The sequence below is a fragment of the Colius striatus genome, chromosome 25 (assembly GCF_028858725.1).
Source record: "Colius striatus isolate bColStr4 chromosome 25, bColStr4.1.hap1, whole genome shotgun sequence".
In the NCBI taxonomy this organism is placed as follows: Eukaryota; Metazoa; Chordata; class Aves; order Coliiformes; family Coliidae; genus Colius; species Colius striatus.
Genome location: NC_084783.1, coordinates 133,513 through 149,392, shown reverse-complemented (window position 1 = coordinate 149,392; position 15,880 = coordinate 133,513). Strand labels below are relative to the sequence as shown.

At 44.4% G+C, this 15,880-nt stretch overlaps 1 protein-coding gene across 6 annotated transcripts in view; it reads right to left on the bottom strand.

Annotated features, from left to right (window-relative positions):
• The window catches only part of DOT1L (DOT1 like histone lysine methyltransferase), a 65,785-nt gene that overhangs the window by 45,255 nt on the left and 4,650 nt on the right, over nucleotides 1-15,880 (bottom strand). For all 6 annotated transcript variants that reach the window (XR_009820385.1, XR_009820384.1, XM_062014837.1 and 3 more), the window contains exons 2-5: nucleotides 4,235-4,278; nucleotides 2,740-2,814; nucleotides 1,771-1,834; nucleotides 68-296 (exon numbers count right to left, since the gene is read on the bottom strand). Coding sequence is in view for 4 of the 6 variants with exons in the window: in XM_062014837.1 (XP_061870821.1) it covers nucleotides 68-296; nucleotides 1,771-1,834; nucleotides 2,740-2,814; nucleotides 4,235-4,278 (412 nt within the window). In the remaining 2 variants the exon portion in view is untranslated. The remainder of the gene's footprint in view (nucleotides 1-67; nucleotides 297-1,770; nucleotides 1,835-2,739; nucleotides 2,815-4,234; nucleotides 4,279-15,880) is intronic.

The following is a 15,880-nucleotide window of genomic DNA, read 5'->3' as shown; positions in this document are numbered from 1 at the left end:
CTTTTTAAAAAAGGACAGAAGAACAGCAAGCAGAAAAGAGAAGCCACTGAAGTTACTGGTCACTTACCACTGCCCAAGTCAACAAACAGATCATCCTCTGTCATTTTAATTTCATCTATCATTTGGGCCACCAAGTCAAAGGAAGTTTCTCCATAAACCTCTGGGGAAAAGGGCTCATAGTTGTTAAGTTTCTCTGGATCAGTCACGGAGTGGTTGTAGACTTGCTGCAGGATGTGCCGCAGGAGCCCGTTGGAGGGACGAGTGTTCAGTTTCATCGGTTGGGTGGTTCCCTTCCACTAAAGGTGAAAGAGCAGGAAGAAGATATGAACTCAATGCTGAGAAAAGTCACCAAATCAAGGCTGCATTGTCACCTCATTGTCACCCTTTCTCACAGGCTGCTCTGCAGGCCCTCCAGAGATAAAGCAGTGACTGATACAAAAGGAATCACACTGCTGGATATTTCCTCTCACCTCAGCTACCAGGTGATTTCAAATTTGCCTTCTGGAAATAAGTGGTAAAGAAAAAACACCAAAGATATGTAAAAATCAATAGGAAATGTAAAGCTTAATACTGAATATAACTGGAGTAGGGGTACAAGTTTGTTCACTGATTACTGATCACCACCTGATCACATGGGCTGTACTGGCAAGGCAAGAGCATTTTCACTCTTTCAGGAACAGCAGTATGGAGGGATTATATGTAGTCAAACAAGGGGTGGCAGGAAAGAGATGGGACTCAAGCTTCCTTTCTTCCTCAGAGGAAAAATCTCTGTCCTAACCATACAAGTTGGCAAGTTTTTTTTTAAGGTTTCTCTCTCCCTACAAACAGAAAACAGACACCTCCAAGGTCCCTCCTCAACAAACCGACTCTGAGATTCAGATGTCAAGACAAAAACGAAACCAATCAGGTTTGCCATTTCAGACTGCAATGGCAAATGCTGAACAGCTTCAAATGTTTAGCTCAACAGCCAACACACACATGAAGATGCCTGAAGCCAAACAAGCACAGGTTTTAGGGAGCTGTATGAGTGAAGGAAAGGCTGACAAAAAGATGTTCTTGCCATAATGCTGCACTGCATTATGCAGAGAAAAAAATCCACCTTTGGTTTCAAAATTAAACAGAATAGTAACATTAATTCATTGGTCATGTTTTGTTTCCTCCAGTTCAACCTTTTACAGGGGTAATAAAACCAAAAAGCTTATTAGATGATGTTCTAGTTTTGCCAGAGTGATCCCACAGAGCAGAGGCTGAACTGAGGCAAGCAAGGAAATTCCAAAGCCACGGGTCACTTCCATAACACACAGGAGAGTTCATATGGATTATTTAAGTACCCATAAGCCACAGGTTTCTCCACGCAAAAGTAAATCTGTAAGATAAATCCCTATGAAATATCTACACACTAAATGCAGAGAAAGCTTTTCTTCCCCCTGAAGATAACTTAGCTATTTTAAAGTGTCAAAATGATGGTGTACTAAAGAGTAATAGCTTACAGATCTGAGGCTCAGGGGGAAAACGTCATCATTTTCTTCCTACAAGAATGCCCCTCCAATACCAGCTCCTTGGCTGCTCATGTGTGGTCAAGAAAACCAGGTTTCATATCAGACTTCAGTCCCAAAAAGAACAGAAGTGCTGGATGCTGGTGATGCAACCAGACTAACACATACAACCCAGGACTATGTGTCAGTCACTGCTTTCTGGGTACTATTCACTATATATGAACTGAAGCCAGCTAGATAAGCATGGTGGTGAGTAACAAAGGTAAATACATACCAACTGATGAATGCTATCAATGGCTCGGTTGTACTTGTCACAAAGCCTCTGCATGCTTTCAAAGCTACATAGGGGGAAAGAACACAGGGGCAGTTAAAAGCAGAGCTGTAAAGATCAGGTTTGAAGATACAACCTGCTTTTTTTTGTCCTCACACATACTGTAAGTAGATGGCTGTTTAGGGTTCCTTTCTTGCAGAACATGTAATTACATATACAGCTTTCAGACTTTGCATAGTTTCCTTTAAAAGCATTCCCCAGCAGACCAGAGTACATGACAAATAATACTGGTTCCTTCCATTAATGGAAAAGGGACTGAACTAAAAGTATGACTTATTAGGAAGTTTTGTATTCTCACAGCACATTACAGTTGCACAGATATTTAAGACATTTTTATTATCCCAGTCCCAAGCTGAGTTCCACACAGTAGACATTCATTTTAAGCTGTGTGTGGAACTGCTCTGAAGAGCAGTGTGAATACTTTGCCTTTGAATTTAACCCCCACCCAAACAGTATCCCACCTGTGCCGAATCCTACCTAGAGGAGGGATGGGGAAGGTCAACCTCTCACAGCCATGGCAGGCAGAGGACATGGCACTGACAGACAGCTCTGGAATGTCCCTTTCCAAACAGGAATTCTTATTTACTACCAGAGTAGAAACCTCAGTGCCATTCAGATTCCTACCACTGGACCCAATCCAACCACGCAGATACCAATCATTGTTTGGGAGTGAGCAATTCCAATGTACACCAGAGCTAAACTTGCTTCTCTGTGGAGTTTCCAATTATGTCCTTAATCCAACAGCCTTTGCCAAAATTGCTGTTACACATTTCCTACCAAAATAACTCTGCAGAGTTTGAAGCCAGTTCTAAAAGAAAACTTCAGTTCATGGTGTGTCAGAATAAGCAGCTACAAAGTGATGCACTATAAGCTGTGCTGGCCTGTCCTGGTGGGGAAGAACATTCCTCTCACCTTTTCGTATCGTAGTCAATTAAAACATAGTTTTCCATAGCAAGCTTGAGATCTGGGATTTCTTCACAGACCCACCTGAAACGAGAAAAGAAGTAAAGAATAAAAACATCTCCAATTAAATATAGTAAGGCAGAGAGAAATACTTCTTTGCATTCTTTTCCCCACCGCTGTCACAATCACATTGTGGCTACTTTGCACAACACAGGCAAAAGCAAGAGGAAAGCCTTCTAACACACTGTATTCACTGCAATCATGCTTAAAACACAGTTGTGAAATATTACTTGGGCCCAGCTGCTTTCTAACACAGTTTTCCCCTTGCCTTCAGCTAGTTTAGCACAGAACACACTAGCATGGATGACTCCAGCAAGCACTTTGAGCGTTATGTCTGTTTAAATCCCTTCAGAAAGAGTCCTCTCAATAATCATACTGACAAATGACACCCCAAGTTCCCAAGGTACAGTCTCATCAACATCAGGACAAGTGAACTGGAAGCAGCAGTGACAGAGCATCTTGTATCAAGGTTTTGAGGTCAGAAAAGGAAATTTCTTTAGATGAAAAACTCTCAGCTCTGGCTTCTAAACCCCATCACACATTCTCTTCCACCACAGACCAAGGGAAACTGATACTGTTTCATGTCCTTACATGACACTACAACACTACCACGCAAGCACTTAGCCCTCACTCATGCTGGGAGCTCTCTACCTTTTCCAAGGCCACACGTGACTGACCAAATTTCCAGCTCAGGTGGCTATGCTGCTAAACCACCATTCTTCGTATGTCACCTATATCTGTACCATCCAACCATTCAAACCCGCTGCAGATACAACCCCCAGACCAGGGAAGGACCTAAACCAGTTAACAATCTACTGTGGATAATGCATTAACAGCCCTCAGGGGCTTGGGAAATTTGTGTTGGGATTTAACAAAAGTTATTCTACAGCAAGTCACCTCCTAATCCTGCTGAAACAACACAAGCCATGTCATAACCACTGCCTGTGTTGTGAAATGATCAGACTTCCTACTCTTCTTATTTGTCCTTCACTTTTACCCTCATTTTCCCCAGACTGGTCCAAATCTACCAGCAAGACTGAGAGGAACACTACCAGGGACATCACTCCCAAATAACACAGTTAATCAATGCTGCAACATCACAGCAACAAGGGGAAAGGGAGAGAGTGGGGAAAAGGACATGCAAGACCAGAACTTCACATAGTGATGTTTTCTTAACCTTGCTTTTGTCACAGACTGCCATAAGCACTGAAGTTAATGTCACCACTCATTCTCAACTCTGTCCAAAAGAGAATAGAATATGGCAAGATAAAGTCTGTTTGGCAGAGAGATTTGCATTGCAATAGCATCAAGTCAGCTTACAAATTAATTTGGAGCTGCTGAATTAACTGCTGCCTTCCTTGCAATGTTGTCTAGAGGCAGCCAGTGACTGAGCTGCAGTGAGACACGGGAAAGGGTTCCAGCCACGTCTGCATCGAACACTTACCGAATTGTCTCAATAATTTCGTGAGCAGCATCATGGTGTTTGTCCTGAAATAAAAAGAAGAGAACAAGTGTTTTCAGAGACCTCAGGTGTGTTGTTTGTCAGAAGATTACAGGAATCGCAATCTTTTCAGAATATAGGCGGCAAGTACACTGGGAAATGAGCCTTTGATTGCCACTCAGGCCATTAAACCCATCAAAATGAGCCCTCTAAGCAAAAGTAAGGCTTAAGGAAATACATTTTTCAAGTTTCTATTGGACTAGCACAAGATTTAGATGAAGGAACTGTCATTCCACTCATTTCCCTGTCATTTCCTGACATCAGGAACTGTGTAGCTGATACCCTTGAGGATTATTGGTATGCAGTAGGCACTTGACTGCAAGTTCCACAATGCACAGCTGATTTCATCAATCTGGCATCTGGTACATGCTCACATCTCCATATGGGCAGCAAGACTCTAGCACAGTGAATGGCTTTCTGAAATAAAGCATCAAATAAACAGGAGGAGTGGATACCCATGTAGAAAAAAGGCCATCTCACAGCACACACACACAGAGAAGGAAGCCTGAACAGGCAGACCTTGTCAGGAACTGAAAACCAAAACACACGTGCATAGGAGAGCTACACTGTGAGGCACAGATGTTTGTTGTCTTTGTATTGAGGGTTTATTCAGGAGCACAAGTGAGTTTAGCAAGCCATTCCAAATTCATGCCAACAAAGCCCTTGGAGCTGTATGTATATATGCACCGTGCTACCAAAAAAATCTGGTTTAGGCAAGTTACAGGAGTTTTTATCTATCATGTTGTATCTGTCTTGTGGAGCCTTAGTTAGCAGAGTTCATCTCCACAAAGTTGAGGTTGTATTTAGACATTTGTGCCTTCAAGTGGCTTTGATCTCTTAATTAGGAGTCAAATTGTAAGGATCTTTTAGAGTCAGAAGTGTAAAGGCTCTTTCTCCATCCAGAGCCTTTCTCCATCAGTATCACAGCTTTCATATTTGCATGAGGAAACAGATTCCCTCTGGCATAACCAGTTTCTAGACTCAAGATCAATATGTTCTCATTCCAAGAAACTTGCATACAGCCTCTTAGATACCTGGATAAAAATGTCATGAGTGAGAGGAATAGGTAGAAAGGCAAACATTTCTAAAGGCTGTTATGGTGAGGGGATGAGACACTTGCCATTGGTATTTTCAGAAGGCAAAAGCTAACCCCATATCTAGGACTCACAGGAGAAGTTAACTCAGAGGAACAAAACATTCTAGTTACCATATCAAAAAGGAGAAAGTGTCACCATAAAAGTAGTGGGACATTTGGGATTGAACACACAGTGGCCTAGAGACTGAGACCTTGGTCACGTTCATACCACGCTGCTGACACTACACAAAGGCTGTGCACACAGTGACCACACAGGGCAGATGTGGGGCTGTGCTTCCTCTGCTCAAGTGTTCACTCAGGGCTTGGGCCAGGACAGCCCAAATCCAACAGAAACCAACAGCATCAATACACAGTCACGCACCTAAAGTTCAGAAACCTCAGTCATTCCACTGATAAATCTGGGCCTAGAAAACGCAGAAGCAACTGAAATAAAATCTGCTTCTGACTGACAACGTGCCTAGAAAAGCAGAGAAAGCAGAGAAGAGGCTTCTTCATTTCTTATCTGTGGAGTATAAAAACAAGCCAAGACTGCCGGGTCCTCCATAAACATCCCCTTTTGCTACACACAGAATTATCACAGTGGAAAGCCCTTGGGCTGATCCAGCCCTTCCAGTGAACTTTGTTCCTGGACAGTAACAATGTGCTTTATCAACAGAAGCACATCACAGCAGAAACGTGAATTCACGCTCTTTCTGGCCCAATGGTTCTCTCTGAACTCCTGGTTTTCACTGATGGCTTTGGACAGTTTCAGTGCTCAAAGAACACACAGAGAAACCTCTTGTCCTACAGGTCCTTCATGGACATATCCCTATAAATGACCAAAACTGCTTAACAGACTCTATCTGTTTGCAAGAGAACTTGGGAGCTCGTCTGCTCAGACAAAGTGTGTTAGTTACAGAGCATAGTAAACATTTTGCAAACAAAGAGATGACCTCCACTGCTTCGAAGCACAGAAGGCCATGGAAGAGGGAAGCAGGGCAAATACAGAGAATTTCCCTTTCTTATCAGAATCTTTTAGACTCATTTCAATGTTATAGTTGCATGATTATATAAGAACCAGTCATTGTATCTGTGTCCATGCAATTGTTTATGATGCTGATAGAGAATCTTCAGCACCTCAAAAGGCAAGTTGAACAGAGACCTCACCAAAACCACAGGCTCTGCTGCAACCAGCATCAGCCTCTGCCCATCACCCTTTCAAGCACATGCACTGGTTTTGGCCAGACACACAACCTGAGCTCAGTGCAGCAGCTCTAATCTGATCTTTTTACATACCCAGTGGACCAACACTGAAACCAGCAGGTTGGGAGGGACTGACTGCAATGCCCAATGGCTCTGCTGCAGACACAGCAGCCTGAAAAACCTCTCACCTTGCTCAGCCAACACTCAGCCCAGCACACCAGAATACAGGCTGAAGCTTCTCAGGGTTTGGGTGTTTTTTATGCCTTTCAGGCTGCAGTGACCCGTGGCCAGCACCAGCATGCCAGCTACACCCCCAGTGCAGGCAGGGTATGCAAACATGTCGTGTTATACTTTGGCAAACAGCCATCATCGAGACCATCTGCATTTATGCTCTATGCTGCATCTGCATCCACACTCCCAGTGCTTTGTCAGTAAAATATCATGGTAAAAAGCCTCCTAGGAACACTGTGGCCATCAATCATGGAATACACTGTGCAGAAGCCTTTTGGACGAGTCTCAAGAAGCATATCTGTTCTGCTCACAGTCTCGGGATGATGCCATGGTACTCTCTGTCACAAAGAGGAGCTCCATTCATCCTCTGACTCTGCTCCAAGCTGTTCTCCCTCTCTCCTCCCCTCCACACTGATGTGAGGCATGCTACGTGCTGTTGGTTGGCCTGGCTGTACTTCTGCAGTGTTCTCAGAGTTATGTAGTTTGAGGGGCCCTTGGAACCTCCTGAGACACAGAGATGGACACTATTTCATGAGACAAGACTTTATCTCTGTAATGTGGTCTATGCACTAAGTATATCAAGTAAAGAGCTGCAGACTATAATAATTACTGAGAACGCCCAGAGCTATTCATAAATGGTTTATGAAAAAAAACCAAACCTAAACACACATTAAAAGTTCCTTATTGCAGTCAATTCTCTGCAGCTGAACTCTAGAACAGGAGTTCTCCTTCTCCACCTAAACGTTCCATTTAAAACTGAAACGTGAGCTCATTGAGAAAACTCAACAGCTTTTGCCAAGATATTTCATTGGAAAAAATAATGGGAAGAAAAAGCAGATTCTTTTGAAAAGTCACTTATAAAAGAATCCAGTTTTCTATGGAAAACAGTGGAGAAAGTCTTTAGCCAGCACAACTGAATGCCTTCGCAGATCCAACGCTGACAATCCACATGTTACTACAACTCTGACCACAGGAGTTCAGCACTTGAAGTCAGAAACACACCCACTGCTATTGCACTTCTAGCACACTTGTGCCCAGAAGCCCTACCAGCACACAGGACCCCTGCTTACACCTCACTCCAAGCACAGGCCTCCTGCAGGAATCATCAAGCTGCATCAGCAGCTCTGGCCTGTAGGACACAGGGATTAGGCCACGGAGTCATTTTTAAGAGTCTGATTTTTCCTTTCACCTCTTCTCCAAAAGCTTTCCACCCTGATTGTTCTCAGGACCTTTTCCTGCAGTTTAGGCTCAGCTCCCTGATCAGGATGGAAGAAGATAATGAAGCTTTCTGCTTGCTTGAATGCTGGAGTCAGCCAGTCCTCATACACAAAGGACATTTTGTATGCTGCAGAGACGCCTTACATGTGGTTTGAAAGGCCAAAGAAGCCCTTTCCAAGTATGCATTATCATGCAGTCATTATCATTTTCTATCATCACATTTTCTGTGTTAATCCAAATTTTGAAAAGAATCCCCAATAAGACCAGAGCTCAGAAGTCCCCAGGAATGATGGCAGCTAACACCTGCATCCCAAACTACAGCAGCCTGAGTCACACCGAGCATCACACGAGCAGCACCAGACACTTCAGCTATCCACACGTGACTTCATTCTACAAAACACACAGTTGAATCAGAAGCTTTTGCAGCCTAGTATACAAGAAGAAAGTGAAAATAATCTGTTATGGTTTTGCCACAACACAAGCAAGGCTGGTAATTCACACTGAGTACACAGCTCTACACACTCGTCCATGACATGTGGCTGGTTTGGTTCAAGTTAACGTCCCTCAGGACATCTCAGAGGCATTATTTTGATTTAATTCTGTATTCCAGTCCTGTATCCTAGCCTCTCAGGTGTATTAGTATAGGTCTAGTTTTCTCACAGTGCAACAATTCATACTCCAAGGCAAGTCTCTAACCTAAAGCAATAGATTTAAACATTACACGTTTCTTCCTCAAACACAAAGAACATGTTCAATTAAATTGGGCAGCCATCATTGCCTGAAGCAAGGAATAACACCCCAGTGCCCTTCCAAATGTATACCTTTTTATATTTAGATCCTTCTTATGAAACTGTGCATATCCTTGGGGATAAGCATAATCTGGGGCTTGAGGGGGAACACTGCACGTCTCTGAGCTTCATTTCCCCACAAGCAAATCCTTGTGAGATCTGAGCAGTCTACTCAGTGCTACACAGTACAGGTAACAAAAAGCCCAAACCTGCAGAGAACAGAATGAATAGTTGGAAAATTCAGGTGAGGTCTTGGAAAAAAAAAAACCCAGCTCACGTGCCTTCAGTAAGTAGCTCTCAAAGCACCATACACAGAACTTTAAGACCTCTTGTCTGCTCTTCACAGACAGGAACATTTTTGTGTGCAGCTTTGACTGCCCAAGACTGGTCTGTCCCACAATTCTTACCTTTGCAGAGCCAGTTTATAGTGTTTGACTCACTAAACCACACTTCCTTCCCCCAAAACAGGATAGGTGACCAAAGCAGCTCTTCAGAAATGTGCAACCCAGCTGTGGTCAAGCTTTTGCAAAGCAGGAGGAAGAGATCTCCTACAACTTCTTCACTGTCCACCAGATGAACGCAAACAACTGAGAGGAAACAAGCTAGTTGCAAATAAATCAATGTCAACACTCATGAATCTTTTAATGACTGTCTTTAGATATCAGACTACTTCCAACACTTCAACCACGGAACTCTGGCTCCCAAGCACTAAACTCGGCTCATGTATTAACAGAAATCATTTTGATTTGCCAAATCCCCATCTGCAGATGACCTATTTAACTCACAACACAAAAGAGGTCAGTCTCCCTAGCCCCTGCTTTTAAAGAGCAGCTTGGTTGCCTGTAGTGGCAGCTCTCTCCCCAGGCAGTGGTCCATAAATCCAACAGAGAGGATGTTACAGCTGGAGACAAGATGGTTCGCAGAGATCAAAAAGATGGATTAGGAAAAGCCAATCAATCTTGCAGAAGGCTAGTGGGACAAGTGCCTCTTTAATGTCCTCTAGGTTTCCTCCATCTGTGGAGGATGATAAGCATTTCTCTAGACACTAAGGAAGGCAATGTGAGCTACTGCAGCTGCAGCTTCTCCACAGGAACCAGGACAGCATCCAGCATTCTGTGTGGCACATGGATGCCCTCTCGTTGCCTTCTGCCTGTCAGAAGGTTGTGTTCTCCCTCCCCTAGAGTTTAACTTCATTTACACCTTGTCTAGGAAGGTTCACCAGTACAACTTCTCTGTCCAGAGCAAGCCCATATCCAACACACCTGTGAACAGTGGTTGACAAGAGCCTATGAAAAGCCAAAACCCAAGTAATTCCAGCTGCTGTAGCCGCAGAGACCTGCTCGCGGGCCAGCTGAACAAAGGGAAAGGTCTTGAGCTCCACAGTCCTGCCAGCTACTGTCCTCAATCACTTTGCATTTTAAGGTCTTTGTCTCGTGCTCAAATGCAAGTTACACTGTAAGGAAAAAGGAAAGTCTGCTCTGTGCAGTGTTTCATACTGCCTGGCTAGGCTTTGTTTAATATTATCAGACTTTATCCCAAAGCAAGGTGGCCTCATTTGGTTTCCACAGCAACAACCAAAGCCCAAGTTTTCTTACCAAGTGAGGACCAAAAGCCTTCTTTTAAGCACTCAATTACTGTTGTTGCCTTCATCAAGAAAGTTTAAGGATGTTCACAATTACACCTATATATTAGTATGTTTAACATACTAATGTATAGAGAACAGCCTGTGTCCACTCTTTCCCTCCCAGCCTCAGAGACTGCATTTGGAAACACATCTCCCATAAAGCAAGAGAGAAGGTAAGTTGGACGTAGTTTCAGTAGAAAGTCTATTATCACACAAAACTAAATGGAAAACATGGAGGGCATTATGGGCTCTGGAACAGCTACATAAGGACTTGTAAAGACAAAAAAGTCTGGGCCAAGATCCAATATATACTGCAACTACCAAGTTAACAAAAGATAGGCATTACAAAAGATCCAGACTGCTCCAGGTAATCCTCACACAGTGTGAGCACAGGTGATCCAGAATTCCTACACAAGACAGTTGTGGATCTGGTTGCAACAGGGACTCACAATTTCACTGCAGCTACCAAAACCACAACAGAACCGTTTTGCCTTTCCACACACAGCAATTCCAACTGTTGCTACGGACACTGCACAAATGCCAGAGGGACTGGTTCCCATGATGGTGTGTAGGAGGGACTGTATAAATACATTAACACGCAACCCCTCTGCAGGAGTGTCTCAGGCAACACACAGAGGACAGTTACAGCAGGATGACCTACTGGCTTTAGTCTGCATAAACCAGACACAGCCCAGACATGAGTAAGAAGAACTCTTTTATCCAAAAAGACAGACTAGTTTTTAAAAAGAATCCAAAGTGTTTATATTGGAACACAGAGGAGAATGCAAGTCTTGTGGTACAACAGTACCTTGCAGTGCTATGTCTCATCACCCTTTCTGTTCAGTCTGAGGCAATTATAAACTGCTCCCACAACAGGGCAGCTGGAGGGAGCATGTGGATGCTGTGGCAATCCCAGCAGCTGAAGCAGCACTACGTGCACATGCAAACGAATCCAGTGTTCACATATTCTGGGACAGGGCAGGCTGCTGGGCTTTGGCTCCAGTCAACAAGAAAGGCAGCACTACCATCACGTAACCAACACAGCCACCTGCCTTGCCACTGCTTCTCTGAAAGGCATTGTCTGCATTGGGCCAGCAGTGCCTGTGCACACAGCCAGCAGCCAGGGAAGGCCAAAGCTACAACTAAACCTTTTGCATGTTTTGGCTTGGGTACCTCTCAACCAGACCAGTTCACCACACCAGTGTACAAACACATTGTCATGAGGGTCAGGGCAGCTGGGACACAACAGTCAGCAGAGAGATGGTAAGAGTTATTTGTACTTGCAGACATAAGAGTCTCAAACTCTCACCTAACCATGAACCACCACAGCCTGTGTTTAGAAAGAAATAACCCTCCCATGCAGCAGTAACTGAGGAGGTGGAGGGAGCAGAAAACAGCCCTGTACATCCACACTGCTAGAAACAAACCTTTATGTGAAAACTAAGCAAAGGGCTGCTGCTGGTAGAAGTGAATACCCAGTCCTAAAACTGCTGTTGCTGAAGGTGGCTGCCATCTCTTTCTCAAACCCACAGTTTTTCCACATACTTAGTGGGTGCTGGGAGAAAATTTGTGCCACAGTCTGGGTGTCTCAACAGCTGAGCCCCACCTCCAGCAAGGAAAACTGGCCAGCCAAAGGGAAGCATCCTGCAGATCCCTGGTCAACACATCTTAAACAATCACTTCACATTCTGTGAAGGTAACTTGGATGCCTCAGAAATCCTGCTCCTACTTTACACCCAGAAATATTCTACAGAAGTTAGCAATAAAACCTTGTATTCTTTCTAAGAGCTCAGTTGGCTTCAAAGAAAGATACATGGTGAGGTACAAAAGAAAAGCATGAATGGAATGAATTTCCCTGTTTCTGCTGCAGAGCAGTGATACAAGCCACCCCCAGCACAGATGAGCTTCCAAATGCCCACCATTTTCAACAGCTTCCTTTTCAAAGCCTTGTCAATGACCCTGCAATATTATAATATACTCCTCCCATGTTGCAAAAGAAGCAGGCAGGGAAGGCAGTTCCCAGCTTCAGAAGGTCAGAGGCCGCCCTGTGCCCACACCTCCTCCCTCTGCACCCAAGGGCCTGGCTGCCAGCAGATATGCAAACCAGAGGGAATCACCTGCAATCCCATGGAAATGAAGCTGAGGAATGAGAAAGCTGTCTTCAAACCTCACACCTTTCAGCATTTCACAAGCATATTCTGTCAAATGCTAACAATATTTCTGAGCTCTAGCTAGTAAATGACAAATTGAGGCCCAAACCTCAGGAACTGCCCTTCACACTACACAAAAAATACCAGAACGTTCCTTGGTCACAGAAACCGTATTAAAACCCATTAATTTTTACTAAGGAATTTATTCAGAGCTTTCTGTAGGTGTCTTGGGTTGTTAAAGTTCCCAGTGCTTCATTCAGCTGTCCTCAGCACTTCCTTATGTTCCTCATCTAACACTGAACAGTTCTTGCAGGGCAGATTTTTAGGAAACTTTCATTCACTCATGAAATGAAACAAAACAAAACGCTCAGAACAGGAACGCTGTCGTTATTCATAGATCTGTTCCTATCTCTGAAGCCATCATTTCCTGCTGTAAAAGACACTCACCCTCTTCCTACGCTCTAAAAATAGCACCTACTCGATTTGATATCTGTAGCAGCATGTGGCCAGTAGCATCATATATTCAGCTTCATTTCTTGTTCCTCTTCAGAGTTAGTTTTGTCCTATCTTTAACAACCACTATGACTAGAAACATGCTCACGATTCCTAACGTGAACTTCTCCTGCTTCTCTGGATCTTTCCGTTAGGAAGTAGAAAATAAACTAAGCAAAGATATTTTACATCTGTTGAGACACTTTATGAGGATCAATCAGTGATAAACACACTGAAAGTGAAAATAAAAACCCCATCCCACCACTGGCCTTTGTTTTGATCCTTACAGTAAAAAGCTTTAATCAGACAGTGAAAGGTTAACAGAAAGCAGGGAGAAAAAAAGCAAGGCAGTATTGAGAGGGGAAAAAGAAAGAAGGAAGAGTACAGAAGGAGACATATGGATGTCTGGGGAGAAGGGTGATTAAATTTCCCATAAATCTCGCATACCAAGAGGTGAGATATTTTGCCTAAATCCCCAGGAGGAACACAATTCAGTCACATATCTGAGACTTGAAAGGATAATCATCCCCATATATATTAAGGCTGCCACGAAGGACAAGAGTTGGAGTTACATGTGGTGGCATGGATTTCCCTTGGCACACTAAAAGCTTCCAGTACCGTGTCTGCCTGTAACTGATGGGTGAATTTTAGGCAAATAAATTTGAATTGTCTGAGCTCAAACTTTGGCCAGGACAGGAAAATTAATCCCCACTCATCCTGATAGGGCAAAAAAAAAAGAGATCTTGAATAGCCACACTGTCAACAGTTCCTGACAGTAACGGACAGTCCAGTTATGTGGAAAAAGAAAGACTGCTGTGGGCCAGATGCAATAGCAGAGAATAACTTTTACTTTTCATACTGGAATACTAGGGAAAAAAAGAGTGTGTTAACTGAACTCATGATTTATGCTGCATCCAACGGGTCAGAGCTTTGAACAAAAGCCAGTCTGAAAACCAAACAAGTACCGATTGTCACTCAGGGCAAGTTACACTTCAAAGGGTGAAGCCCAGAAGAGAGCTGCCATTCTGCAATAACCACGTGCTGCACAATTAAACGCTGTATGGTTACAGTCCTCCTCGCCTTGTGAGGCCACCTCACCTCCCGACAGCACACTGCTGGGTTCCCCTTGGCATTGGTGAGAGCAGAAAAGCATACAGAAAGCGATGCATGTGTGCCAGCTCTGTCGCTGCTTCTGTTCATTTCCTGGGCAGAAGAGAAACTCAAGAACTTTTGAAATGAGTGAGGGAATGATTTTGCAGTTTTGCACTATTCACTCTCCCAGCTGAGGAGGGCAGAGGGCTATTGAGAAATCAGAAGTCTGATCAAGTTTTCAAACCTTTTTCCTCGCTAGAGAAGTTTCTGTAAGTAATTAGTCATCCCCACAGACATTTCCCAACAAGCTGCATCGACGGCATCTATTAAATCAGAGAAAATCCCCTAACCTTGCCACCGCTGCGGAATTTCTGGGTGATTACTCAGGGTATGAGGAGGTTTTGCCTGGCAAAGTCAGCTCGACAGCTTCCTCTGCTCGCCACCCCCTCCTTTGTGCGGCACCGCTGCCCTGGGAAGGCAGCATGAGTCAGATTACAGATCAGGGCGGGCGAGGGGAGGGGGGGCGGCTGTGAAAACACTGGAACATTTTTTTCCAGCCCAGATAGATATTTTCAGCGATCCGGTTCACAGAGCCACCCCACACACAGTGTCACAGCAGCACAACAGAGGGGCTGCAGGCAGCAGAGGAAGGGGCAGCCTCGCCATGCCTCACCAGCACCCCACCTTCTCCCTCCAGCACAAACTGATCCGAGGGAAAAACCACACACACACACACACACAAAACATGAAACTGCTCCCCAGCAGCTCATCTTGCCGGAGTGTGATGGAGTACGTGGTAAGGGAAGGGCTGGATCTGTGCAGGGGAAACAGCAAGTGGCTGAGGGAAAAGGAGGCACAGGACCACCCCTCCACAGTGACCTGAAGCTCCAGCACATTTGGTGCAGCACCAATGGAACCAATTTAGGTCCAGTTTAGGAGCTTCTTAAACTGATCTCACTGTACTGCATCGTGGCACTCAACTTCAGCAACTGCTCCCACGGGTAGTGATGAGACACCTCACTGTCTCATCAGAAAAACTATTCCCAATAAAGTTGAGTGACACATTCACACAGAAAGGCATTAAATTCTTAAACAAGGTTTGTTATTCATCTCTGCTGCTGATCTTTCATTTCAAAGGTGACACTCCCTGCAGGGCTGTGATTTTCATTATCACTGCCTGCCCTTGAGCTTTTCACACACAGCACATTCCTCTGGTGACAGAATGGTATCAGCTGTATCACAAAGGGATAGAGAGAGAGGGGAAAAGGAAAGAAACTCCATGTCACACACAGACACACACAGACACTCTCCACCTGTACAAAGTCCAGAGTTAACAAGCTTGTACCCCATTACTCCTCAGCTCCAGTCACACAGGAGCTTCTCCAATGGCTGCAGGATGATGCTCTAACACTCACTTAGCCAATGAGAATTTTTTGCCATCACAGCTGAGTGGAAAGTCAGCAGCAAGGAGGAGGAACACAGACAAATCACTGAATTATTCAAACCAGACTAGTTGCTAATTTTGAGGCTTAAGCTGCAGCAGTTCACAGCAGAGGCACCTCAGCCCAACAAGATTTGCACAGTGGCACAACCAGGACAACTCTGTCACTTCTTGGGCCAGAGTCAAGGGCTTGACATTTCCAGGCCGGAAGATGGGAACAAAACTGGGACATGACATCTAGAATGTAACCCCCCAGGGATCCACAGCAGCTTGCC